Genomic DNA, 26,645 nt, shown 5'->3' with positions numbered 1-26,645 from the left:
TGAGGCAAACATATTCACGAATGCACTTGAGCACATATTAGCTTGTTCTTGCAGTACTCCAAATAAACAGAAATAATACAATACCTTAACTTCTTCAGGTGCCAAAAGTGTTGCATCACTGACATTAGTTGGAGCAACTTCTTCAACAGTAATGGCAGGTACATTCCTAACTACTTTGATGTCAGGTAAAGCCTGAAATAACAACATATATATTAAATCACAATGAAAACAGTTCTATATTATATTTTGTTTATGCTGAAAATTTAATTCAAATTTCAGTAATCATCATGAGTATATGTTTCTTCAACTGCATCATATTTACATGAATACATACAATAATTCTACTATTACATAATACTTATTACAAGAAATATTATTTTACTACGTAGATAGAAAACACTCATTTCATATACTCATTATACAAGGCAACATATAACATATCTTACATCAAAACAGACGTCTCCAATTTTCAATGATACATTTCCTAAAATATTTTAAAATTACAATCAGACTTGTACTTTCCAAGACTAATCTGTTGTTCTGACCTATTTTATCAAGGGACATATATTTAAAGGATAACTTTTGCTTACTTTTCTGCAGTTTTTTTTATATATATAAAGTAGCTATATAATTTTCACTCATATTCTAAATGACACATAATATATTACATATGTTTTTCATTGCCAAAATGCATTTGCAGACTAAGAAAGGACATTCTTTTCACAGATTTCTTACTTTTGACAACTGCTCAGATCTTTAATGTACTGAATAAGCAGAAAATGTCTGTATACATATTAATCTTTTAGGCAATACTTATAAAATATTAAAAAATGCAAACTTGTTTTACATAAAAAGTTATCAGATAGTTTGGACAACAAAAAAATCATTCAAAATATTTAGAAAAATTTATATCATTATACCTGCTTTTGCTTTCCCTAGCATGATTTTTATATTATTATTAAGGAATTGTGCAATAAATTTCAATAGTTATTATTTATACTATATTGGTGAATGTATATACATGCAGAAATTATGATTGCAGAATTAAAAAACATTTTTATTTATTTATGTAACATTTCATTCCAGAATTTCCTACATTTTTTTTCCTATATCAAAAGAAATATTGTCAAATTTTTATTATATTACCAGTAACTAATATATATTATTATTATACGATTAAAACATCACAGTTACATATTTTTTTGTTGTAAGTATTTTTTAAGCCTTTTGTTGTCCAAAATTCAATTTCTTAAATACTTAAATCTATTATTAAATAACATTTAACAATTGTTTAAAAAGTATGCATAAAATTCCAAGAAATTATTTACATTACATCAAAGGAAAAAAATCTGCCTTCCCCCCTTTTTTTTCTTTCTCTCCATGCAATGAAGAGGTTGAAAGAGCATTTGGACATAAAATGCTATATATTTATTTAAAGTAAAGATAAATGTTCATAACAATAGTAATATAAAAAGGTGACAATGAATGATATAATGGTTACCGCTGTTAATTGCTGTATAATTGGGCTTGAGTTTGAATCCCAGAGAAGGCTTGGCGTTTGTAAATGCAGAAATTGTAAATTTGTGCCTTTGCAACATCGGAGCACATAAAATACAAGGCAAGCTGAAAGCTTCAACTTTCAAGCGGTTTGGTGGTGGGGGGATGAGGAGTGGAATACCCTCGGAGGATTCTTCTTCAAAGCTGGGATGGAATTAGAAAGTCGACCATCGCCTGTACAGTTTCCAAGGCCAAGGCCCATGATAACAATAGACACTATCCTAAACTATATATTACTATGATAAATTTCATAGACTTGTTCTGATATTACTATCAGCCAAGTGATAAAGTTATAACTGCATTCTAAAAGGAATATCTTTTGATACCAACATATTAAAAGAACTCTCACTTTTGACTTAGTATAAGAATAATTAAACCCACCAACAGAAATAGATAAAATTAAATTTTATTCATAAAATCAAATCTTTTTTTACTTATCATGCACTTAACATATTCTCATTTTGTATGCTAAATTTAGAAGTTGTTATGCAAAAAATGTAATTTAAATATTTATTACTATAAAAACAGCTGGCTTAAAGCAGAAAAATAATTCTATGCAGTCCAAATTCACTAGATACCATTTAGCCCCCAAAACAACCACTTATATGATATGACTATACAACAAACATTACAAAGGCAAACATATCAATGAATAAATATTATGATAGTGCACTGCATTAGCAATAAATAAATAAAAAAAAATTGTCCAAAAGAAATAGAGCAGTTAGATTCCATTTCAATCACTTATACATGCAGATTTCTCTATTACAAATAAAAATTACCTTAACAAGTATTATAATAAAGTTTGCCTCAGTTTGGACAATAAAAAAAAACAGCAGTAAAATTATCAGAGGAAAGAAATCAGCATTTGGTTTCAATACTTGAGCTGTTGCTCAGAAAAAAAGTGATCAAACCTGTTAATGACCACATTTAGAATGCTTTAAACAAATCAATAAAAGTGAATCTCATAGAATACAGACAGGTGGTACATTCCATACCTGATGGAATTAGCAGAAGAGTGCTGTGCCAGCATTAAAATGTGAAGACTGCAGCATAAGGAATTGTAGCTGTTCTCACTGCTGTAGATTTTGCCCCTTAGTTTTAGCCTCTAGACCAGGGGTCAATATTGACCATTTATTTATTGATATAAATCTAATCGTATAGGTTCAAACCTTATTCAAAACTCATGGCTATGCTAAATTTTGGAATTTAAATGCCATCAGATAGAAATCCCTAGATAAAAGTCGTTGATTAACATTATTGATTTTTCCCTCTTCTTGCTTAGCGAAAGCAGGTTTTAGTCAAGTCAATACTTTATTGCAGAAAACAAGACACAGGTTGAATATTTTTGAACAGCATGTTTGCTATATATATAGAAAACTGCAAGGGGGGTGAATTATTCTTTAAAAAAAAGAGGCTGATGCAAAAAAAAAAAAAAAAAAAAAGACTGGGAATTCCCACTCTAGACTTTAAAAATATAACATGGAAGTTTGGACAAAATGTTTTCAACAGTGCAGTGATAATTTGGGGTGTACTCGAAGGAAGTGTTAACAATGAATGACTGATGCCCTTTAGATAAATATGTAAAATATGACAACTGTAATGTTTACACTTTTAAATCAGTATATGACAGATGTTTTGGCCTCCTCGGTGATTGCGGTGATTTGTGCCCAGAGGGCGCACCGCACAAAAAGTTAGTTGCGTTACAGAACGTAAGGGAAGCGGACACGCCAAAATGTCGGGCGTATTACCGCTAATTGAGGTAATTGCATCATATCTGTCAGGTGGCAGAAAACTAATATGATGTATCAATTCACATGCCAGGTGGCAGAATATGTCTATCATGTACATGCCAGGAGGCATAACGCTTGTAAACATGCCAGGTGGCATACGACTTGTAAATAAATTGTAAATAAATGTACAGTAAAACATCTTGGTGCTATAGATCAAGGAACAAGCATCAACAACCTTCTGATCATTTGGATACGTACATTTTTTCTGGTGACACCGGACTTGATTTGTGGAGATGAAGAATGGACGAAGAAAATTAGTGAGTTCATGACTGAAAAGCTAGGATTTAACGCGAAGAAATTCGAGGTAGGCCCTTTTTCATTTTTCCAGTTTTGAATAGAATTGTTGAATAAAAATCTTGGTGATTATTATAGTTGATAGAATCTAATGGTAAAATGGAGGCTATGAATAAAGCAAAGAAGTTGCGTACGGTGACGCGTAACTTAACTACTAAGTTGATGAGTAAAATAGATTCTGCATTGTTAGAAGAGGGTGAAACCGCGGATGAGAAATTAAAAGAATTACTCGAAATGTTACTTGAAAAATCGCAGTTGTTGAAACAATACGATCCTGAGATTGAAAAACTTATAATTACGGAACAGGAGTTAGAAACAGAAGTAATTTCCGCACAGGAATATCAGGAAAGAATTATAAGTTTTAAATGTAAAATTCAGGAAAAATTAAGAAAAAACGCGTGTAAAGTTGAATCTAGAAATTCTAGTGAGGAAACTATATCTCCGAAGTTGAAAACTTGTGAAGTTAATACTTTAAAATTGCCAAAATTAACGATTACAAAATATTACGGTGATCCTTGTTCTTGGCTTGAATTCTGGAATCAGTTTAGTAATTCCATTCACCAAAACGAAAGTCTCAGTTCGGTTGACAAGTTTTGTTATTTAAAATCGCTTTTGGGAGGTTTAGCTTTAAATGCATTTACTAGTGAAAACTATACGGTGGCTGTTGATATACTAAAAAACCGTTTCGGCAGAGATGACCTGCTAATTAATGCGCATATGAATAAATTGTTGAGTTTAGAACCTGTAAAATATTCCGGAAATACGGCTTCTTTGAGGAAGCTTTATGACGATATAGAAATACAAATAAGGAATTTAAATTCTTTAAATGTTACTAGTGGTTCTTATGGACATTTATTATCCCCTATTTTGTTAAAGTTAATACCCGAGAATTTAACTCTAGAATTCACTAGGAAAAGAAGTGATAAACAAAATTTCGATGTTAATGAACTACTAACATTCTTGAAAACTGAAGTGGAATGTAGGGAAACATCAATGATGTTAGCGCGTTCTAAGAATTTTGATGTAAATGAAACATCAATACGAAACAAAAGTTCCCATCAAGGTTATCAAAATAAATCTTACATGCATTCTAAAAGAAATGATTACAGTACGAATAAGCAAGGTGCTTCGGTATTAACTAGTCAAAGCGAAACTCCCTTTAAATACTTTCAAAAATCACATTTTAATCCAAATCGAAAGTTCTCTACCCCGCCTAAGAAAGAGAATCAAAATGTCTGCATATTTTGTTTATGTGCTTGTCATATGAATTATGATTGCACACTTGATTTAAAGGCTCGCCGAAAGGCATTAATGGATCGAGGTTTATGTTTTATTTGCTTTTCGAAAGGGCATCCAAGGCGTTTCTGTGCTCATAAAGATGAAAAATGCAGACTGTGCAATGTCCAAGGTTTACATAATTCGTTAATATGTGACGCCGCATCGAAAGATTTAGAGACGGATACTTCCAATCAGACAAAACAAACGCAAATCCCTGAAGCTTCTCTTTCGCTCTTATGTAATGAAAATAATAACAAAATTAAACCACCGACTTCCGTTCTTTTACAGACGTTTTCGGCAACAGTTAGGTGTAAAAGGGGGAACGAAAAGGTATTACGTTGTATGCTAGATTCAGGGTCAACAAAGTCATTCATCTTACGAGAAGTGGTTGATTCACTGGGGTTGAAAATTATTAATAAAGAAGCGCTTATTATTTTCACATTTGGATGCAAAGATGCAAAAGAGTGCTTGTATGATATCGTAGAAATCGTATTGCAAAATGTAAGCCATCCCAGTAAAAAGATAAAAATTAACGCAATAGTCATTGATTCTATAACACTAGGGCAAGTAAAAGTTCCTTCTCGGTGGATACGAAAGATGGCGTTTGAGAAGGGAATAGAATTAGCAGATGATGGTACGAGTGACGAAATTCAAGTATTAATAGGTTCGGATTATATTTGGGAAATTTTAGGAGAACGAAACGTGAAGATTTGTAAAAAATTAGTCGCAACAGAAAGCACTTTCGGTTTTGTGATTCAAGGCAAGGACGAAGGATCAAAGTGTAAGGACGCAAGAGTTAATCATATAACTGTTGTAAATGAGGACTTAGATTATGAAAGAGTTAAAAAATTATGTGAATTAGAAGCAATTGGGATAAGTTCGGATAAAGAAATATCTCTATCAGATAAAGAAATTTTAGTCATTTGAACGAAATACAACTTACAAGAATAAAAGGTATGAAACTCGATTATTGTGGAAAGAGGGTGTTGAAGGTTTAAATAACAATTATGAAATCGCGAAACAGCGTTTACAATTTTTAAATAATAAGTTTCAGAAAAATAGCGAGCTATATTTAAAATATAATGAGATAATTAATGAACACTTGAGAGATGGTATAGTGGAACGGGTAGATACGTATTTAAATAGTAGTTTGAAAACGAGGTATTACATGCCTCATCACGCGGTAGTGCGCGAGCAGAAGGATTCTACAAAGGTTCGAATAGTTTTTGACGCTTCTTCTAAAAGTAAGGGAAATTTATCACTTAATGATTGTTTGGAAAGCGGACCTAATTTAAATCCTGATTTGCTAAAGATTATCATTAAATTCAGGGTACATTCAATTGCGTTTTGTGCCGACATTCAGCGTGCATTTTTAGAGGTAGGCTTAGCTAAAGAAGATAGGGATTTTTTAAAGTTTTTGTGGATAAATGAAGAAGGGTCAAATCTCGATCACAGTAATCCCAATTTACAAGTTCTCCAACACAATCGAGTTCCTTTCGGGGTCAAGTGCTCACCTTATTTGTTAACAGCTACAGTAAGACTGCATTTAAAAAAGTATGAGGATGCCTACGAAGAGGCATGCAGTATGTTAAAAGAGCTTTATGTAGATGATTTAATTTCTGGGACAGTTAATGTAGCAAAGGCCTTACATTTAAGCAAGGACATGATTTTCATTCTTAACGAGGCCAGTATGAATTTACGTAGATGGGTTTCAAACTCACCTGAGCTGAATGAACTATGGAAACTTAATGGAATTGACTCTCGTGAAACATCTGAAGACTCTTTGGTACCGTTGAAAGTTTTAGGTCTTATCTGGGACAATGTCAATGATAATTTGAAAATAGATGTATCTCAGTTTGAGAAGTTACAAAATCTCAAAGTAACTAAACGCATCATTTTAGCAGCATGTGGTACGCTCTTTGATCCCTTAGGAATTATGAATCCATTTACTGTTCGAGTTAAACTCTTAATGCAAACTATGTGGGAAAAGGGTATTCAATGGGACGAAAGTGTTCCCCTTGATACAGAATTCATATTTCAGGAATGGTTAAAAGAAGTTGAAAAAATAAAGTTTTTCGAAATTCCCAGGCAGTATTTCAGTGATATGTGTTGGAAGTTAATAGAAGTTCACATATTTTCTGATGCCAGTCCCAAGTGTTATGGTGCCGTAGCATATTTTAGATTTAGGAAGAAAAATAAATGTTAAACAAGTTTCATAGTGTCGAAATCCCGTTTGGCTCCATTAAAAAGGGTAACACTCCCTAGGCTTGAACTTTTGGGAACATTAATTTCTGCAAGATTAGGTTCGTATTTGCAATCGATATTTCCGCAGTTGGATAAGGGAAATATATTTTACTGGACTGATTCCCAAATTTGCATTCGCTGGATCAAGGGATCTGCCAACGAGTGGAAACAATTTGTTAGAAATCGTGTGGTAGAAATCAAGGAGAAAACAATTTTAAACAACTGGTACTTTTGCAGTGGGAAGACAAACCCTGCTGATAAACTTACGAGGGGGATGGATGCTGAAGCTCTAATTAATGATAGTGATTGGTTTTCTGGGCCACCCTGGCTTTCAGAAGTAGATATTCGACATCACATAATCGAAATGAATACCGAAGCTGACTTGCAAAACGTTAGTGAAGAACGTAAATGTGTTACTTTGAAAACACTTGTGGAATCTACAGAACCGTTACTAAATCTTGAACTGTACGGAAATTTAACCAAAGTACTGGGAATAATGGCTTATGTTCTGCGCTTCGTGAACAACTGTAAATCCGCTTGTGAAAAGCAATCTGGTGTGCTTACCGCCTATGAGTTACGGAAGGATTCAGAATTTATTATAAGAAATGTTCAACTTAATGAATTTTCAGAAGATATTAAGGCTTTAAAGACAGAACAACCGATTAAAACTAAAAGCAAAATCATTTCACTTAATCCATTTCTAGATGAAAACGAAATTTTAAGAGTAGGAGGTAGATTAAGAAACGCAGAAATTACCAGAGAAAGTAAACATCCCATTATATTGCCAAATAATAATCACTTCACAAAATTAATGATACAGCATTATCACGAAAAACATTTACACGGAGGGTTGCATTTAATGTTATCCGCAATAAGACAGAAATACTGGATAATAAGTGTAAAGAATGAAATTAAAAAATGCATTTGGAAATGCATAAAATGTTGCAGAGTACGAGCAGTAACATCTATTCAATTAATGGGAGAACTACCTGCAAATAGAGTGATTCCAAGTAGAACCTTTTCAAAGGTTGGCGTTGATTATGCCGGCCCATTTTCTGTGAAAATGAAAAGGGGAAGAGGTATAAGACCAATTAAATGTTATGTCTGTATTTTCGTTTGTTTAGCTACAAAGGCTATCCATTTAGAGATTGCTAGCGACTTATCAAGTGAAGCATTCCTAGCTGCTCTAAAACGATTTGCTTCGAGGAGAGGAAAACCTCAAGAAATAAGAAGTGATTGTGGAACTAATTTTATAGGTTCAAATAAAATCCTCAAGGAAGCAGTTTCATCTGTCCAGTCAACCTCAGAATTTCAAGGGTGGTTAGCAAATGAAAACATAAGGTGGATATTCAACCCGCCAGCTGCTCCACATCATGGTGGTATATGGGAGGCAGCTGTTAGATCTATGAAGCTGCATCTAAAGAAATGTGTTGGAACTCAAATTTTGACTTATGAAGAGTTTCTAACTCTAATTGCACAAATTGAAGCATGCTTAAATTCGAGGCCAATAACACCGGTCTCCAGTGATCCCAATGATTTGACAGCTTTGACTCCTGGACACTTTATTATAGGGACTTCTTTAACAGCTGTTCCGGAACAAGATTTAACCGAAGTACGAGTGTCTCCATTGCAAAGATGGCAACTAACACAGCAGATGTTCCAAGGGTTTTGGAAGCGGTGGTCTAAAGAGTACCTGTGCCAACTACAGCAGCGTAACAAATGGAGACAGCCTAGCAGAAATATTCGTCTAAATGACTTGGTTCTCATTAAAGAAGATAATATGCCTTCTTTACGTTGAAAACTCGGGCAGGTAATAGAAGTGTTTCCTGGAAGAGACAATAATGTCCGAGTGGTTAGACTAAAAACTATGCACGGGGACATTAAACGTCCTATTACCAAACTGTGTCTTTTACCAGTTGAAGAACATTAACTTAAGTGTTTGGTTTATATTGAATATGTTTTATTATTATTTTCATTTCTTATTGTACTAATAATTTTATTTGTTTGTTCTAGTTTAACCCTCATAGTTAACGTTTCAATATAGTAAGATATAAGATGTTTTGCTAGAAGATTGGTAAGTGTAACATGTAATTTTATACTTTTTGAAGGTTTTTGTATGTTTTCAGTTTCTATATTTTTCATTTACTTGTTTGCATATATTGAAGATTGTATTAAGATGAATGTAATTCATCGGGGGGGGGGGGGGAGGATGTTTTGGCCTCCTCTGTGATTGCGGTGATTTGTGCCCAGAGGGCGCACCGCACAAAAAGTTAGTTGCGTTACAGAACGTAAGGGAAGCGGACACGCCAAAATGTCGGGCGTATTACCGCTAATTGAGGTAATTGCATCATATCTGTCAGGTGGCAGAAAACTAATATGATGTATCAATTCACATGCCAGGTGGCAGAATATGTCTATCATGTACAAGCCAGGAGGCATAACGCTTGTAAACATGCCAGGTGGCATACGACTTGTAAATAAATTGTAAATAAACGTACAGTAAAATATCTTGGTGCTATAGATCAAGGAACAAGCATCAACAACCTTCTGATCATTTGGATACGTACAACAACTGTAATGTTTACACTTTAAAATAAGTACATAAATAATCACAGCTAATCAAATTAAATGCAAAGAATCAAACAAAATAATTCTTCACCTTGTTTCCTGAATGAAAAAACTTTTGTTTCCATTTAAAAAAAGATTTTAATTACTTTTGTTTTTTAATGATTAACATTTTTGTAGATAAAAATACCAGGCACTTAGTGTTCAAGTCATTAACTTTCTAGCTTCTCAATGTTTTCTCAATGCTCTCTTCCATCCAATTAAAATTACTAAGCACCATACACATGCCAATATGATGCCTATTCATCACCCAAAGTTACACGAAGTACAAACAGAATAATTCTTCAGATCAATTTAAAAAAAGTGTACCTTGAGACAGCTGTGCACAATTAAGTTAATAGTAACACAGCTAAGCAAAGACAAGAACTAAGAATAATGAAAAACTCAAGGCAAATAGACTTAAGCTTCACCTGTCATATTAGAATGACATATTTTTCCAAACTTCACCTTAATTAATAAAATTTTTGCAGAAAGAATTTTCACTGAATTATTTTTGTTACAAAGTCAGTCTTGCATTACCTCCAATGCTACAGTGAAGTACCTTCTTACTGATTAATACTACAGATTAACAAGACTTAAAGCATATTGATGTAACAGAGGTGAAATAAAAGATATATCATGTAAACTTACTGGTTTGGGTATAAAGGAAAATAAAGCATGTAATTCTGGAAACAAAGAATCCATTAGCTTTTTGATTTCTTTATGTTTTGGATCCTCCTCTTTTTCATTTTCTCCTGGTTTCTAAAAAGGTAAAGTCAATAACTTTTAGCCAAAAACATCATAATACCAAATCTAACATAAAAATAACTAGTAAAAGAAAATTTTAACTTAAAAAAATCTTAAGTGACAGTAATGTAAAATCATAAAGTTCTTAAAAAAGGAATCTAGAAAAACAAACTGTGCCCTGACGGAAATATCAAAGTCAAGATCTTCCAAGTACTAGTTGACTACTAATCTACAGGTACATAAGGGAGAAATGTCAATAATTCCTTATATTTTCTCCACACCTGTAGGTAGATAGCCCTCGAGGCTTTGCCATAATTAAATAAGCATAACCATTTCTCCACACCTGAAGGATGAGTGGGCGAAAAGACAACAGCCAGTCAGCCAAATCAAGGTGTTGATTTTAATCTCAACATTTCAGCACCACTAGCGAGACTTTTTTTTTTTTTTTTTTTTTAAAGAAGGTATCTATAAAAATCAGTAGTCAAACCTATAAAAGCAGCAGGGTATCATCAGAAATCTATAAAAATATTAATAAAAAATATCATCAGTCAAACCCAAAAGCTTGGCATATCAGTGGCTGAGCATCCTCCACAGGGCTTCCCTGTCTTGCTGTGCCATGCCTAACGGCTCAGCACATATTAAATAATAAATAAATAAACCCAAAAGCTTCCAGTTGATAGTTACTAAAAACTATACCAAAAGAGCGCATGAAAAGTGCTGGGAATTAATGTTCAATTCTATTTTCCATGGAACTGAAAACTGATGTCTTGAAGATCTATTACTTAGAAATATGAGCATTATAGATTTTCTGAGACATCAGAGATGTATCAAGGTGATGATCTTCATTCTCCAAGTGAGTAATCTGTGGGCTTGCCAGCAATACTTCTGTATGCTGTGTTATTGTGAGAGTTTCTCATGCCAAGTAGGGCAAGACTTCACAGATCTGTATGAAATTAAAGATCCTGTAAAAACAATTAAAGGTTCCCGAACCAGATAATAGATAGGTATAAATGTAAAGTCGAGTGCTGAGCCTAACCACTAATCCTTGCAACCAAGATCTGCACTACATACCTTCTAATCTTGTAAAGGTAAAAATTGAAAGATTTCAGGAAAAAAAAAAAATCAGAACAAGAAATGTCAAATTTGCAGAAAAAATTGTACTAATCAGAAATAAAATCACAAAAGGAAAGAAATGTTTATTAAAGAAAATGAAAAATAACTAATTTTAACATTCAACTTCATAACATCTATTATCCCGCTTATGTTTGAGAATCAAAATTTCTTTTAGGTTTGTGCTGTCACAGAGAGAGTGGAACTGTCTTCTTTTTTTGTTATTTTTTTGGGGGGGGGTTGACAGTCCTAGAAAACATTTTGCTGGTAGATACAGCATTCAGAACTTAGCAATTCTGTCATATTCGGGAAATTCTTCTACTGTGCACATCTTTCTTATGAAATTTACCAAAGCATCTATCACAAATGTTCTCCTACCTCTGTAACTGTAACTTTAATAGGCTAGATATTTTGGGTGCATAGTGCATTTTCTAAAATGTGCTAGCAACTTTAATGCTTTCAAAGTATTAGATCACAGTTATAAATTTTGATGAATTTTTAGATTTAAGCAAAGAAGATATTCGCCATCTGCAGACTCATTTACAGAAACATAAAGAAAAAAGCTCAAGGTGAGTGAGTATTCAGCATACCTTTATTAAACATTTTGGAATCTCCATACCAGAATATGGTAAAATTTTTTTTTTTTTTTAATTTGTATTATACTATATCATCTCCATCCTTTATTGTGAGTAAAAATGGGAATTTATCTGTAAAATATCAAACATTACGTAAAAATAGCAAGAAAAGCATCAAATTTATGATGATACAGTTACAGTAAAATACTGTTGAACAGATGCAAAAATTCCTTTCCCCCCCTCATATTTTAACTTTTTTAGTGATTCTCAAGTACAAATTCCAATAAACAACTCCTTATCTCCCATATCTGGTTTTCCAAATGATAAGAAATTTTCCTGTCAAATTATTGAAATTTTTTTAATCTTGAGAAATTTAATAAGAAACCCTTGTGACAGTCCTCAAGCATTTTCTTCAGACCTTAAGTCCTTAGTTATGCAGACTGTAGTTGCATATTTAATTCTTCAAATTCAGAAAGAGATAATAATAAAAAACTACAGAAAGTCAGATTCATTTTTTTTGAAACATGTTCATCATAACATGCTTTTTTAATTTTTATGTATAGTTTTGAACTTGTTATTTAATTTCCTTTCACACACACACACATGCATTTAAAAAAAAAAAAAAAAAAAAAGGATCACATGGCTCTTACCTTCGTTAATGCTCTACTAAGCAACACTTATATACAATATACTTTAGTATTTTTATTTCTTCCCCATGAAGTTTTTTAACCCTCTTTTCATTTAGCACTTTAAATAATAAAATACAACCACTAAAATTCGATCTGTGTTTACAACTAATACTGTACAAAGTCTTTAATCCAGACGTCCATAATCTGAAAAGATTGATCTATAATCCAGACCTCAAAGCTACAAATTTTCTGCACATGCGTAATACCTTTATGCATGTGCATAATATGTTTAATGTATAATGGATGGTATAAGCTCAGCTAAAATTATCTAATTATCTATTTCAGTTAATGTTGCAGATTGCGTTGTTCCTTAATCTTCTAATAGGGTCCGACTTATTATTTTTTGCAGACTGTTAGAGCAATTTTATAAAAAGTAAGCTTGAACTTTCGATTATGTCTAAAAGAGTTTCTGATTCTGGAGCTGCCAAAAGATCTAAAGTGAAAGCATGTTTCGATGTCCATTAAACAAAAAGTGGAATTGCTGCAAAAAATGGATAAAGGCATGAAGAAAGTGACAGAGAGGTTAGTGAAAACGAAAAAAATTCGATTGAAAAGTTAGTCGGTATTCACGGCACAGCACAATTACAGGACTTGAACAGTGGAACTTTGTAACTGAACAAGAAATTATGTCTGTTTATAGAAATAAAGAGGATCTATAATCCGGAAAAACCCCTAATCCGGAATCGCCAAAGTCCTGACGAGTCCGGATTAAAGACTTTGTACTGTATAGCAGTTTGCTAAATTAAGTAACATGGATAACCAATAATGGTTAATTCTTTTTAGTGTTTTTTCAGAAAAGTTACTACACCTTTTTGATGACCAGTCATAACTGGTACATTATTCTGCATGGGGGGGGAGAAATTTGATATAGGAGAATTTAATTTAATCAATTCATTAATGATCCTCATTGAAACATTAATGATCCTCATTGAGTCACCAGCTACATAAGAAACACATAAAACAATACTTCCTATTTCATCTTGTGTTTCATCAAAATAAAATGCAACAGTTCAATACAATTTGCTATCACTTTTATTGCTCCTATCAAGAAGAAAGTAGATTTATACTGGTCTCTGTAATAGAGATACCACCATGTGCGGCCTTAGTAGTGGCTAATACCTATAAATGGCTATAGCGCACCATTGGGGGAAAGAAAAAATCTTGAGTGGTTTTTTTACAAAATTTGACACTTTGACATAGCTTGAATTGTAGAATCGAAATATAAAAGTGGTACGTCATTTCAGAAGAAGGCCGATGATTTTGTGCCCAAATACCTATGTTAGAACAATGCTATATATAAAACTAATATATATTCTAACATATATCCTAAGCCACACTTTTGAGACATGAAAAACATATGTTAAATTTTATCAATCAGCCCAGTAGAACAGGAGCTATATAACTGTCCCATTTATTTTTGTGCAGAGTGTACAAACTACTTACCTGAACGGGGACACAGACAAAGAAATTTTACATCAAACAACAAAGTTTTATAACTTTTTAAAAAACAGAGCCTACATGTTTAAAAAGTTAATTTAAGGACAAAGTTTAATGAGAATGTATGTAGAATCTAAAACTTGATGAAATCTGATAAAAATTAACATACGTTAACTGTACTTGCATTCAAAAAAGAACAAATAAAGTATTATTATATGTTGATGATTCGATATATACCTTTGCAAATGACTCTTCAGTGATGAACATTATAAAAACTCTCAGCAAAAACTTTGAAATGGATTGGTTTGTTTGATTATGGCGAAATGGCCTGCAAAATTTCTAAATAAGGGACTTTGATAAAAAAATAATGTTTAGGCACTAACATCAAATAAAGTGAAAATTTTTCGATTAGCCAATACATAAAAGAGCTTTTGGTCATGCACAAGAATATAAGCCAATATCAGTATTGCTAGACCCCCCCCCCCACAAACAAACCCTACAAATCTTAAAACAACCACAGAAGATTAAGCATAGATTAAAAAAAAAAAAGTATCAGTCCTTAATTGAATCATAAATTATTTAGCTGTATATTATACAACCTAACACACTATTCTTGAATGAAATTCTGTCAGAATTACTGGACACCCGGGGCAGGGTAGCTTTTTGGCAAAGAACTTTTTTTTATGAAATGCTTTAGTAGGTACAGGCTGTCTGAAGTCGCAAGGACGAAAGTCATAATGGTTCAGGATCAGTACTGTACATGCATATACAATGTGATGCTAAATTTGCAGTAAGATTTTCGTATGATTTAAATAAAGCATGTATTACAATATTTTATGTCCACCTTAAACATACAGTAACTTAACAATAAAAAATGTCTTCAATGTTATGTAGAGCAGATTGGGCCAGAAATAATCTCAACAGGAAATCATTACATACCTATAGTTTTATTTTAGCAGCTTGTCTAATTTCTTGGAAACCATGCACAGAAAAATAGTGCTGTCAAGCAAGGAAGGTTAACCAGATAGTTTAAAGTTATAGACTTTTATTTTTTATTACTTATTTGTTCCTCTTACAGAAGGAATGTGTTTAATTCCTTGCAGCAGTAGTAGTAATTTACATTTTTCCATCAGCAATTAGTTTATGAACAGAAATTTTGGAAAATACAGTTATTAAGTAAAAGATAGCAAATTTATCTTCGATACATTTAATATATTTTACACACTTTAAAATTCCACCAAACATTTTAACAAAATAACAACAATAAAATGAAACATTTCTCAATTACTACTGATATAAAGGTGCAATGTAAAACTGGGGAGCACTTTTTGAAAATATTTTCGTTTCTGAAGAAGATGGACCTATATCACTTCATCTTTCAAGATTAACAGTTTTGGGTACATACGTGTTAATGATGAAGGATTGGCTAACTTTGGCAGTAACTGATATAATTAGTTTTCTTTACAAGTGGAAAATGTTTGGCAATCACTTCTAAATAACTTCGAAGGATTATTTACCCTGAACTATAACTTTTTGCCACCACACGAATTCTGCTGAACTCAATTTCACATGGTGTCTTGCTGTACCCCAATGTTTTTTGTTCTGCCATTTTGAAAAACCTCAATCCGCTTAATATTTTGCATATGAACTCCAAATATGAAAACTGGAATACTGATGATTACTTGGCAATGTAATAAACTAATAGCATCACCTTCATTGTTTGGTAGATCCCTCAGACCCATGATCAAAATATAAACTCTGATGGGGGGAACCTTTTCTCAAACTTAGTCTGTTGTGACAACAATTAATCTGTGTTATGGTGCCAAAGCTGGCAAATACTAATTTGTTTTTGGTGAATTTTGGATTTTTCTCTATTAACACATATCACGTTCTTTAAAAATGGCTATGCCAACAGGTTTTTTTTCCTGCCTACTATTATGCTGTCACATTTCTATTCCATATAGAGGGAAGATTGAAGATTGTTTTGAAATATTCTGCTTTTGGGGGACATTTCTATCCCAGTTTTAATAAACATTTCTTTAAATTATAATGTGTGTGTGTGTGGGGGGAAGATCTCGGTCAAAAATTTTATGAAATATTACATAACAATTAATTATGTCTTACCGATAACTGAAAATAAAATAACTGTTTTTTTGTGAAACATAACTTGGCATTTTTTGTTATTTCACAGAATATTAAAACCATATATATTTCAATGAAGACAATTTTTGGTACTGTTCCATTATCAGAACCAGATCCAGAAATATATAAATGTATGCATGCATGTACGGATGTATATGTTCATGTATGCATGTATATATGTCAGCACAAAATAATATGTGTATGTATACATACATATACACATATATGCACACACATTCAAACACACATGCATACACTTATAAATTTTTTAATCCAATTCTGATAACAGAACAGTACCCAATTTTTTGTGCTTTTATATATAAAGCATATTTTTGTAAAATCAGCACAATAAAAGCACCACGATTCTATATTTACTACTTATACCAAGACTGCAAATGACAGAAAATCTTCTTTTAAAAGAATACTTCAAATTAAGATAAATGGAAAGGTAGTAAAAGGTAACAGCATCCACTAGTTGACATCGAGTGTTAGTGAATATTCACAAAGATTTCAGGAAAAAAATCAAGAATTATAGAAAAACAACAACAAAAAATAGGAGGGCTAGTTTTTATCAAATTTTCTACAAAATGTCATTTGGTAGAAGATACTATCTTAATGAAATTTATAATTCATATTAAAACATTAATATAAAAAATAAATTAGAAAGAATAAGGTTCATTCAATAATTTTCTAGGACTAATAACTTAGTGCTTTCTAAAATTAAAGACTTATTGAAATAGATTGTAACAGTGAAACACATGAATTACAAGAGTTATTAACAATATCTTTTTTAAGGTAAAGAATTTCAAGTGCAAGCAACCTTTTCACCTATTCATTCTCAATATAGATAAATAGTATATAACAATATAAATTCCATAAAATTTTACTTTCTGCTTTTTTAGATAATCCTCTTCATAAATCTCTGCAAGGCCTTTCTTGCTTTTTGTCTGATCAAGTACTATTTCTTTTTTGTATGCAATTATTTCTTCTGTCGGTTTGATCTTCCTTTCTACGTCATTGAATGCCTGAAATATAGATACTTTCATAAATACTCACAGTAGTACCAACAGCCATCTTCTGTAAAAACAAAAATTAAATTCTAACATTCTCTCTTTCTTATAAAAGCATTTAGATAAATATTCTTAATAATACAACACCAAATTTAAAGATTATGTTACGCAGTTAAAGGGCATTGCACTTCCAAGTTACTGGAAACAAGGTTGTGTTTTAAGAAAATACATAATGACCTATGTAGCATTTTAAATAATGAGTGGCTTTAACTAAAGGGAAAATAAAATAAAAATATTAAATCATAACTGGAAATTATGGGGAAAAGAGGGATATATGAATAGATATATAAAACTTTAATGTTTTCAAAGAAAACACAATTTAGAAAACATTTAACACAGCCAAACAAGTACTTTACCTTATTAATTATAGCCATTTTGATTATGCTTTCTATTTTTTCATTCAATACACTATCAACAACAAGATCTGTAACAGAAATTTTATGCATACATAGAACATTCTAACATAATAAAATCAAATTTTTAATGTATTGAATAAAGGGCATAAGAAATATCCCTACCTTGTTTTGCATTACTATCAAAATCTGTTTGCTGATGAACAAGACTATCAATAGGCCGACTACTTGCAGCAACTTCACCTGTTAAGTGCCATGGTAAAGGTTCTAACATGTTTTTTTCATATTCTTCAATTTTCTTCTTTATCTGAAATTTATTCATCAATGTTATTGAATAGGATATATATATATATTCGTATGCAAAATTAAGAAAATATGTATGTTATGCCAAATTTCTGAAAAACTGATCAGCAGATTTTAACAAAATTTGGCTTGAATATACATTTATAACAGAGAAACAGATGTACCATTCAAAAGTCATTTTATGTACACATGATTATCAGTAAAGCTCAAATTGCAGGGATATTTAAAACACAAGTTGTGATAATGAATTGGAAATTATGAATCTTCTCCTCTCACAGCCAGAGGTCATGCAACGTGATGGCATACTGGCTAAGAGGCAGTTGAAGAGTACCTGTAGCAGTCGATCCCAGTTTTCAATGAGATGGTTCTAGGAGGGGGTTGACAAGATAAAATTGCCCTCCCAAAGTATTCCAGACATGCTCTATAGGTTACGATCAGGAGATTTGGTTGCCCAATTCATGCAGTGAACATTCACACTTTTCAGGTAATCGTTGACCAGCTGAGCCCTATGTGGATAAGCATTGTAATCGATTAACAGGAACCCAGGACCAACTGTGCCACTGAAAATTTGAACATAGGGTCTTAAGATTTCCCCTCTATATCTCATAGTAGTCAGGCAGCTTTTGTCAAATACATACAGGCATGTGCAGCTCTTCAAGATAATGCCTGCTCAAACCATTACACATCTACCAGCATATTGATTCTTTTCTTTGATGAGGGGAGGATGGTATCATTTTCCAGGCTCTCCAGATACAGGTATTTGGTCTACTGGAAAGTTCTGTCCATTTCTGTGACAACAATTTTCGACACGTAAGCACGTTTATTTGGAGCATGTTCGGCTCTCTATTTTTATCGCTTAATGTATACATAGTGATGTAGCAAATTAACAAAAACAAAGTTGATTCAGATTAGTCTTAAGTGTGAAGCGACAGTGTACCCATGGCTACTGCTAAAGTTCATTTACGCCACTGTATTTTATATGAATTCCAACAAAGAAGAAATGCTACAGACACATGTAGAAATTTATTGAAAGTGCTTGGTGAAGGTACAGTTTCTGATAGGACATGGAGAAGATGGTTCGAAAAATTTGAAACAGTTGATTTTGACATTTCAGATAAGCCAAATTGGGGGCGACTATGTTTGATTGACAACGATGTTAAGACCACGTTGGAGCAAGAGCCTTTTCTGAAATCAGAGATAGCAGAAAGGCTTAATTTAGCACAGCAAACCATTTCGGATCACATTCAGAAGATAGGATTGGTGTGGAAATATTCAAGATGGGGGCTACATTAATCTAGTCAGAAGAATTTGGATGGTCGAGTCATCATATGCACATCACTGGTTGCTTGGAACAAAATCGAGCCCTTCTCGAACTGGATGATGAAAAGTGGATTATCTACAAAAACATCGTAAGGAAAAGCGCATATTGTGAGCTCGGAAAACCTAGCTCTTCCACCTCTAAACCAAATTTGAATAAGCAAATGGTTGTGCATATGGTCAGACATTCGAGGACAAATACATTATAAGCTTTTAAAACTGAACGAGAAGCTTAATTCGGAGAAGTATATTCAGCAATTGGATAATTTAAAGATAGCAGTCGAAGAAAAGAGGCCGGCGATGTTCAATAGGAAGGACATCAAATTGCATTATGATAATGCTAGGCCAAATGCTGCTTTGGGGACTCGTAAAAAAATTGCAGAACTTGGCTGGGCAATTCTGTCGCATCCACCATGTTTACTGGACTTAGCACTCTCAGACTATCATTTGTTTTTGTCCTTACATTTTTCAAAAAAGAGATATACAAATTGCCCTCATGCTGGCAAATAAATAATGGCAATTATATCATTTAAAGTTTTTTTGAGGGTAAGAAAAATTTGTATTTTGTTTTATTCCAAAAACGGACAGAACTTTCTGATAGACCAAATATGTCAAGAATCAATGTCTATGCTGAATTTTGACTCATCTGCAAGAAGAATAGTGCTTCACAGAAGCCTGGTCCAAAATGCATGTTGCCTGCACAGTATTAAATGTGCTGTCTTGTGTGTTGCAGTGTGCAGGATGCAAACAGCAGGTTTTCTGGTATACAGCTCTATCTCATAAAGCCTTTCAAAAACTATACACTGTGAGACTCGAGTTCCAGTAGCAGCAGACAGCTCATGTGAGAGATAAAAAGCTATAGCAGGCCAGTGTCGCAACACTCAAAATGCCAAATAACGATCCTCATTCATGCTTGTTGAGCTTGGTCAACCTTATCCATATCTTGTCGATATGGATCTCTGTCCTGAAACTATTTGCACAAATTGCAGATGACACTGGGCATTACATTGAGATCTGCAGCCACATGTGCTTGGGATTACCATGCCTCCAGTTTGCTGACAATTCTCCATCTTATTCTGTTATCCATACATTTGTGGTTATTGATTTTACCTAATACTAATACAATATATATAACCTTTTTCCCCCCCTAAGAAAGAGGGATCTAAATCAAATTATCATATCAACCTTAAAGTCGTTAGTTTTGTTTAAATTTATGCTAAATAAAGACTGCATGTTTTTTCTAACTTTAAATTTTACACTGGCAAGTTTCTTTTTTAATTTGATACATTTTATTCTGCATGACTATAAACTAATTTCTTATAAAAATATGTCAATGTTATGATTTATGGTTATAAAAAAGAAAAAATAGACAGTATGACACAAAGAAAACTAAAAAAAGTAATGACCTATTGTAATCGTTATAAGGGCTAGCCAGCACTCTTTAAAATGCTTTAAAAATTGCAATGAAATAAATATACAATTATGTTAGTTACGTTTTATATTTATAATATTAGAATAAAATAAGTTCTACAGTTTTTCAATTAATATGCGTTAAATTACCATTATTTAAACTTTCAATTACATGGCAATTTTTTTCAGTTATTAACAAATTATATTTTTAATGGTATGCAGCATCTGATCGAATATTTGAAATGTGATCCACTGGCAATGAACGCTGCCTGATTAGAGACTTGTGCATTACCCACTAATGATGCATGCTGCCTGATGGAAGTCTTATGAGTTACCCACTAGTAAAGTATGTCGCCTGATGGGAAGACTCCAGCGTGATCCACCAGAAATATATACCAGCGTGATCGCGTTAATACAGATTTCTTCTTATTATTAAATACCATTATTTAATATTTTATATAATAAAATACATTTATAAAAACAGTTTATCAATGTACTTTCTTATTTTACAGTTTCATTAGGCAAAATATAAAATAACTTTTTCACTAACAGACACAGATTGTCCGAACTCCATAGGTTTTTGGAGTGACTTTTCCTCTATACCAGCGACTCTCAACCGGTGGTACGCAAGAGAAAAATAGGTGGTATGCAAAGAAACAAACTATTTTTTAAAATTAAATATCCCAACATTTTGTTTAAGTTTTTTCTCTAATACTCATAAATGTATGCAAACTGAGCTTTATTCAAGCAGCTCATAGACTTTAACAAAATAATCCTTAATAAATAATCTGTTAACTGTAGACATAACAAAATTTGCCATAAATGTTGTTTTTAAAAGAAGTAATAGAAATGGATGTTGTATTTAACAAGAAAGAAAAACAAGTTCCTGTAAAAAGATAATAGTATCTCATTAATTTTTATAGAGATGATCAATTTATTAGTAGGTCTACACTTAATGTCGCCACCATTTCCAGGCTCATATTGCTCTATTTTCAATTAGAATGATTTTTTGTTTGTTTGTTTATGTTGATACAACAGGTATTTTGTATTCTTTTGCTCTTCATTCCTTACTTTTCTATGTGATTTGAGAATATTGTCATTTGTTTTTGAAGAACTTGTAACATATTGCACATTTAAATATTTGTGAAAAAATAATAAAACAAACCCAGATTTTCAAAATGGAAAAATGGCTAGGATTAACTCAGTGGAAAAGTGATGATTCACAGGTAATGGATTCAGGACAATCTGCTAGCACTAAGAATATTGAAAAGAAAAGAAAAATCATTTATAGAAAATATAATGAAAGTTATTTATCATTTGGGCTTACTTGGAATGAAAATGAAATGGACCTTCAACCTCAGTGAGTTGTTTGTAGTGAACTATTATTCAATCAAAGTATAGAACCATTGTTACTTAACACATCTTGAATCTAAGCATGCCAATTTAAAGGATAAGTCTGAAGTATATTTTAAGAGGAAATTACGAGTTCAAAAATAGAAACAAGTAATAACTTCAGGTGAACAGGCTTTGGAACTTCAAGTGTTAGGCTTCATGTGTTTTCAAGTGTTAGTTACTTCAAGTGAAAAGGCTTTGGAAGCTAGTTACCTAGTAAGCATAAGAACTGCCAACACTGGACAGGCACACTGTTGGACAAAACCTATATACAGTACAAAGTCCGTAATCTGGACTCTTTGGGGCTAAAGCGATTCTGGATTATGGGTTTTCCCGGATTATAGATCATCAATTTAAATCTTGTAAGATGGCATGCAGAAATTATATAATTAAAATATGAAATAAAGAGCAATTATGATCTAAAAGGTATCAAAATTTACACACACACAAAAACTTAATATTTATTTGTTTACTTTATTAAACATTTCTTTCATTGTAAGTTGTTTAAGTTGCTTCGTTTTTGTGCTAATACTTTCTCTTTAATTCTATAAACAGACATAATTTCTTGTTCAGTTACAAAGTTCCACCTTTCAAAAGCAGTATTCTCTGGATCTAGAACCATACTACAGATTTTGCCGTCAGTTAATTAATTGATGATTGGAGCATTGTCGCCGCAATGAAAAACTTCTGTTATATCATCTTCATTTATTACCGCTCCTCCACATTTCTTTACAAAATCCAATAACTGGAAAATTTCATCTTTAGTTTGCGATGTCCAAAAACCTTCAAATTCGTGGCTATCATCTTCATCATCCTCACCATGAAATATGACAGCTGGCCATAAATTATGCCACGCATTTTTTAACGCATCTATAGACACATCCTGCCAAAGCACATGTGCATGCTTAAATGTGCATTAACGCACATGCATAAAGCACACACGCACAAATAAAAGTTTGTGGCTTTGAGGTCCGGATTATAGATCATTCCGAATAATGGACGTCTAGATTACGAACTTTGTACTGTATTACCACAGCTAAAGATATCGTTTTAACATGTTCAACGAAAAAGCAGCTAATGAACTTCATAATATTCCATTATCAAATGATACAGTATGTCGATGAATTGATGAAATGGTAAAATACATTTATTCAAAAAATAATGCACAGTAAGTATTTTTTACTGCAATTGGATGAAAGTACTGATATAATGAACTAAATATTCAATCATTAGTTTACATACGTTTTTAATCTTCAATTATTAGTTTACATATGTTTCAAAGAAGATAAATTCTCGAAAAGCATTTTTTTTTTAATCTCTTCATGGTAGAGCAACTGCAAATGAAACTTTCAAAGTAATTGATAATTTTATGTTTGAGAATGACAATGCATGCAATAAGTGCACTGCCGTATACAGTTACAGAGTTCGGGAGTACAGTTACGGAGTTATCATGAAGCTTTAGTAGCCAAAACAATCCTCAAAAACCTGAAAATCATTTTGAATCAAGAAATTAAAGTTGCTAATTTTATTAAAAGCCAAACCTTAAATTCAAGAATATTTATGATTTTATGTCAAGAAATGGGCAGTGAATATGAAATGCTTTTGTTATATTCCGCAGTAAGGTGGTTATCCAGAGGCAGTTTCAAATCATCTTTTTGAACTGTGACCAGAAATTCAAATTTAATTTTCCTCTACGATTCAAAATTTGAACTGCAAAAATGTTTATTTAGTGAAATATGGTTGGTACACTTAGCATACTTAGCTGATATTTTTGGAAAGTTAAAGGAATTAAATTTAGGATTATAAGGACAACGTGTTACTTTGTTTACAATTAGAGATAAAATAAATGCAATGATAAAAAAAAAAAAAAAAAAACCTCGAGCTAATGAGCAGAGAATTGGATAATAATATTTTAAGCTTTTACCACTTTTAGAAAGTTTTCTAACCGAAAGTAATTTGATAATAAAAGAAAAGTTAGCATTGGACATTAGAAATCATTGTTTTTCATTGATAAATAATTTCAAAAAATATTTTTCTGAGGATTCTAAAAAAAGAAAATTTGATTAAAAATCCATTTTGTTCAAATGCACCTGAAATTTTATCATGTGAAGAACAATTGATAGACATTTCCTGTGATCAATTAACCACAAAAAAATGAAAAAAAGAATTTAAAGGCATTTCAAATAAAGCTATTACATTTTTATTGCCTTTTCGTACAACCTAGTTGTGTGAAGAAGACTTTTTTCCCACATTATATTTGAAAAATAAATACAGAACAAAATTAAAAGTGGATCATAATTTATAGTTAAAACTAAGTGAAATAAGACCAAATGTAAAGAAAATTATCTCTTTTAAACAGGCTCAAATTTCTGAATTTTAGAATTAAAGTTAACGGATGTGCAGTTATCTTTATTCAATTTATTTAATTTTTTATAGCTTAAACTTTTCTGGTTAAAAATTGCTTAGTAAAAACTTTTTTTTTTAAAGTTTGTTAACTTCTAACACATTTGATGCAGTTGGAAAGCTTTCAGTAAATTTATGTCTAATTGTAAACATTACCACCAAAGACGTATTGCAATATAGAACAAAATTTTAATTTTAAAATTTCACTTACTCATTTTAGAAATATTTCAGTCCCACATATGCTTGGAATTTTATACTTTTCAGATGAATAAAAATAATCGAGCCAGCAATTCTTAAAGTAGCCAAGTGAACACAAAAGCACTGCGAAAGCGAAACTGTTTTTCAATCCACCATTGAGCTCAGGGGCAGGGGGGGGGCGGCTTCACCTCCAGCCTATTATGGAGGGAAGGCACTATTTATCACAGGAAGAATACCCTCATATGGTTAATGAACCATTTACTAACACAGATGAGAGTGATGATTCATTTTCTAAAGAGTTAGAAAGTGATACTTCTCTGTGCTTCGAGATTTACCATAGTCTTCATTTTAAATGTTGTTATTTCTTACTGTAAATAGTCTTTATTGTGTTGTTTTATTAATTTTAAACTTCATTGATGGATTTTAACAATTAAAACTTTGGAATAATTTGAATAGTGCTTACAAGATAAGCAATTTTTTAAGTATATTTTCATGGAAAATAAAGAAAAAAATGTTATTAAGTGCTAATTTTAACATATATAAGAGCTCAAGTAATAATCTAAAATGATACCAAAAATTACGATGCTAGAGGTGAAATTTTTTTTTCTGATTTTTTAAATCAAATTAGGCTTAGTGATGCAAAATCTCCGTCGTGTATGGTGACTGCCTTTGATTCCCTTCCGTCCTGCACAAAAGTCTTAAACAAAGGTATGCCATCGCGAAAGGGTTAAAGTACTCAGATATAGAATTACATTTACATGATTCCATTCTGAAAACTGAGATTAAAAATTTGACAATATAATATACTTTAGTAGAAGAGATTAAAATCATAATGATGGAATTTATTACTATTACGGCATATGTCAAGCAGAGTACTTTTGAATTCATTATATTTTTTTAATACAAAAATTTTTTACTGAATTTGAAATATGCATATGGGTTTGTTATTAGATTATGATGATTATTTGCATAAGCAAGAAATAGATGCCAATGTACAAGTTCTTTTAAGGAAAAGTGACTACTTTACTAAGAAGAGCTATAAAAAATGCATGCAACTAGCTTGTTGAACTAATAGAACAAAATCCAAGATAACCACACTTTAATCTAAATATGAATTTTTGTATACATTTAAAGAAAAATTTAATAGTACAAATATGCACTATTAATACCAACAAAAATATTTAAACCATATATTTGAATTACATATTAGTGTTTTTCCTTAAATAAATCTCAATAAATTAATTCTTTAGCAAATTTATGAATACTTTTAGCTATAATAAAATCAATGCATGAAACACAGAATGTCTACTATTAGATGCCGGAACATCATTTATTTGTGACAATTCATGTGATCTGCAATTCAAAGATTTCAGGTGAATACTTTTTATAGATGATAACTTCATGCACCAGCATTTCAATCTTTGAAAATGATGAGTATTACCATCTCAATTTAAAAAGGCATATAACAAGGTTCCCACACATTTCTGCACACAGAAATTAAGTACTTTTAAGGATTTCTAAGGACCATTAATGAAAAAAATTAAGGACCTATGAGCAAATGGGAACTGAAAAAATTAAATTAAAAATATTATCTATGCCTAAATTTCACTTTTGTAATACTATCCTAAAAATAAAATAGATCCCTAAGTAGTATGCATTAATACTAAACATGAGTTAGTTAACATAATTATTAATAAGTTTGAGAATAAAATATATCCAATTGATCAAG

The 26,645-nt window shown here is 31.9% G+C and overlaps 1 protein-coding gene across 2 annotated transcripts in view; it reads right to left on the bottom strand.

Annotated features, from left to right (window-relative positions):
* The window catches only part of LOC118184073 (U3 small nucleolar ribonucleoprotein MPP10), a 79,457-nt gene that overhangs the window by 24,585 nt on the left and 28,227 nt on the right, over nt 1-26,645 (bottom strand). For both annotated transcript variants that reach the window (XM_085815604.1, XM_085815605.1), the window contains exons 5-9: nt 18,059-18,200; nt 17,897-17,964; nt 17,358-17,495; nt 10,422-10,532; nt 85-192 (exon numbers count right to left, since the gene is read on the bottom strand). In XM_085815604.1, the coding sequence (XP_085671730.1) occupies nt 85-192; nt 10,422-10,532; nt 17,358-17,495; nt 17,897-17,964; nt 18,059-18,200 (567 nt within the window). The remainder of the gene's footprint in view (nt 1-84; nt 193-10,421; nt 10,533-17,357; nt 17,496-17,896; nt 17,965-18,058; nt 18,201-26,645) is intronic.

This window comes from Stegodyphus dumicola, chromosome 4, assembly GCF_044657685.1.
Source record: "Stegodyphus dumicola isolate Sdum_Otavi_A_Nest chromosome 4, ASM4465768v1".
Taxonomy (NCBI): Eukaryota; Metazoa; Arthropoda; class Arachnida; order Araneae; family Eresidae; genus Stegodyphus; species Stegodyphus dumicola.
The sequence above is the reverse complement of the archived record's forward strand: the minus strand, read 5'-3'. Positions and strand labels throughout refer to the sequence as shown.